General features: G+C 39.2%; 1 protein-coding gene across 1 annotated transcript; it reads right to left on the bottom strand.

Moving 5' to 3' along the window:
• Window positions 1-212: 212 nt before the first annotated feature.
• On the bottom strand, window positions 213-2,055 carry LOC149169439 (peroxidase 72-like). The gene is made up of 4 exons (XM_089427100.1): window positions 1,731-2,055; window positions 1,443-1,634; window positions 1,113-1,278; window positions 213-990 (listed from the first exon to the last, which is right to left on the bottom strand). The coding sequence occupies exons 1-4, from the start codon at window positions 2,001-2,003 to the stop codon at window positions 572-574; spliced, it is 1,050 nt and encodes a 349-aa protein (XP_089283226.1). The 5' UTR covers window positions 2,004-2,055; the 3' UTR covers window positions 213-571.
• Window positions 2,056-2,280: the final 225 nt, after the last annotated feature.

Below are 2,280 nucleotides of genomic sequence, written 5' to 3'. Positions count from 1 at the left end.
TTGTTGTAACAGACCATCTTACAGCATGCGTCCGCGTTTATATGTTTTTTGTGCTCAGCTTAGTACAATATGTTCCTATATGGATGTCCAATGTTTATATGTCACTTTCATTTATTTCCTTGTTAAATCTGTACAAATCTGTCTTGCTAGAGACTGGTCACCATTTTTTGGTCACCATTTTTATAGGAACCACAAGCTACACATGTTGCATATATTGCCTCAATATATATATAGCTTTTTCTTCTGAAAAAAAAACTGAAAGCAGGAGGGATTATCTAGTAATACAACTTCAATATTTCACTGGCGGTAATTTTATTCAAGCCGTGACAACTGAATGCAGGGAAGGATTATCTGCTAAGAGAACTTCAATATTTCACTGGAAGTGGTTTTATTCAAGCCGTGACAACCGAATGCAGGGAAGGATTATCTACTAATATAACTTCAATATTTCACTGGGGAAAGTTTTATTCAAGCCGTGACAAGTACTGAATGCAGGGAATGGTAGCTACAAAGGGGACTGCAATAGAATGCACTGAAAACGTTGGAAATGAATATTAAATTAAAGTACTGATCAACTCAGAACAGTACGACAGTTGATCCTGATTTCTCCCCTGGAGCCTGTGAGAGGACTGATGTTCCCCATCTTCACCATCGATGCTGCAAACTGTTTGAGAAAGAGCTCTTCGTTTCCTGAATAAGTTTTTACTAGCTCCATAGTCTTCTTCCCTTGGCCCTTGCTGAACAATTCTTCGTCTGAGCTCAGCAGTCCATGGCCACTCACCAGGTTCTTGAAGTAGTAGTTGTCAAACTTGGTAGGACTCACCAAATCCAGTGGGAACAAGTTATTATCTCCTCCAGATTTCGGGCACCTGGATTTGAGCTGAGAATAATAAGACTTCTCTAGGGTAATGTCTGGTTTCCCATTTCCAGTCTGGTTGTAAAGCCTTTGCCTGAAACTTGTGCATCGAGATTGGCCGATGGTGTGACTTCCTGCGTAATTAGCATTTGCATTTACATTCGAATATTTAACAATATTTACCAATATTGAATGCTACAAAATGAAATGAATAGACTTTAAATTATAAAGCTGGAATTAAGTACAATATCTCTACCTGAAAGGGCCACCAAGTCTACCTCATTGAGACCCTTTAATTTAAATTTGGTAGTGAGAGTCTGGAGGGTTGAGTTGGGCGCTGGGATATTGTTGTTGGACCCACTCAAGCTTGCACTCCTCGAGTCTCTCCTCCCTAATAGAACTTTCCAGCCCCGACCTCCACTCTGGTGTTTATTCATCCATTAAAAAACATGAATCACTCTAACATATGACTGGGTATTATTATTTACTCATATTCTTGTGTTGAAAACCAGTACTAGCATATATGTATGTTCTTTGGAAAGAATGAAATATTGACTAGTAAAGAGATTAATATGCAATGTATTACCAGGACCACTGAGTCACGAGCTGCAATAGCAAGAATATCTGCACAGGATACAGTTTTTGGGCATGCCTTCTCCAGTTCACTCTTAATCTGATCAACGACTTCAAATCCTCTGGCAGAGTTTCTGTTGGGAATCGATCTCTTCTCACTAATAATGCTTCCACTGTCATCCAATAGTATAGATGCGTCACACCCCTGTCACACCACACACATTTTATATTTAAGAATTCATGGGTAGTCTATAGTGGTAGCAATTAGGTCAATCTTCATGGAAAAAATAATGACGATCACCTTGACGAAGCAATCATGGAAATGAAGCCTGAGCAAGGACGCCGCCATTCGAGCTTCCTTCTTTACGGCCTTCTCTACAACTGATTCTACTACTTGTTCGGCCTTGGGGCATGACTTGGCATAAAAATGTGGAATCAAATTCTTAGATTGTTCATGACCCGGATGAAGCTGAGGTTGTGGATGGGATAATGAGAATGATAGTAACAATCCCAGCAGTGACGAAAGTAGCAAAAGGGGGATCAGAGTGAGGCGGGGGTAAATATTTATGGCCATCACTCTAATGAAATGAACTGCTATTCCAATTTATATATCAACCTACAAGGAAAGGAATGGAAGAGGAAGTAATGATTCTTGATTATCTGGAACGTTTATTTATATCAATTCAATGTGTGCATGGGCAGTCTTCCATAACGTTTAACGTTGATTTATGAATTGAATAATCATGGAATTCAGTGGTTGATGACAGCTCAGCTACTTACTCGATCACAGCCTACCTGGCATGATGATAAATTATACGATCTAATGATGGTTTATATCTTTAATTATTACT

Source organism: Pinus tabuliformis, chromosome 4_2 (assembly GCF_031772625.1).
Source record: "Pinus tabuliformis cultivar Carrire ecotype Pingquan chromosome 4_2, CPIR1, whole genome shotgun sequence".
In the NCBI taxonomy this organism is placed as follows: domain Eukaryota; kingdom Viridiplantae; phylum Streptophyta; class Pinopsida; order Pinales; family Pinaceae; genus Pinus; species Pinus tabuliformis.
The sequence above is the reverse complement of the archived record's forward strand: the minus strand, read 5'-3'. Positions and strand labels throughout refer to the sequence as shown.

Bases quoted from the DNA above. Each gene is read 5' to 3' on its own strand.
- LOC149169439 (XM_089427100.1), bottom strand. From the start codon at position 2,003: ATGGCCATAAATATTTACCCCCGCCTCACTCTGATCCCCCTTTTGCTA. The intron at 1,635-1,730 runs GTGATCGTCATT...GTGGTGTGACAG, and splicing joins TCCATGATTGCTTCGTCAAG to GGGTGTGACGCATCTATACT. The intron at 991-1,112 runs GTAGAGATATTG...CTAATTACGCAG, and splicing joins AGACTTGGTGGCCCTTTCAG to GAAGTCACACCATCGGCCAA.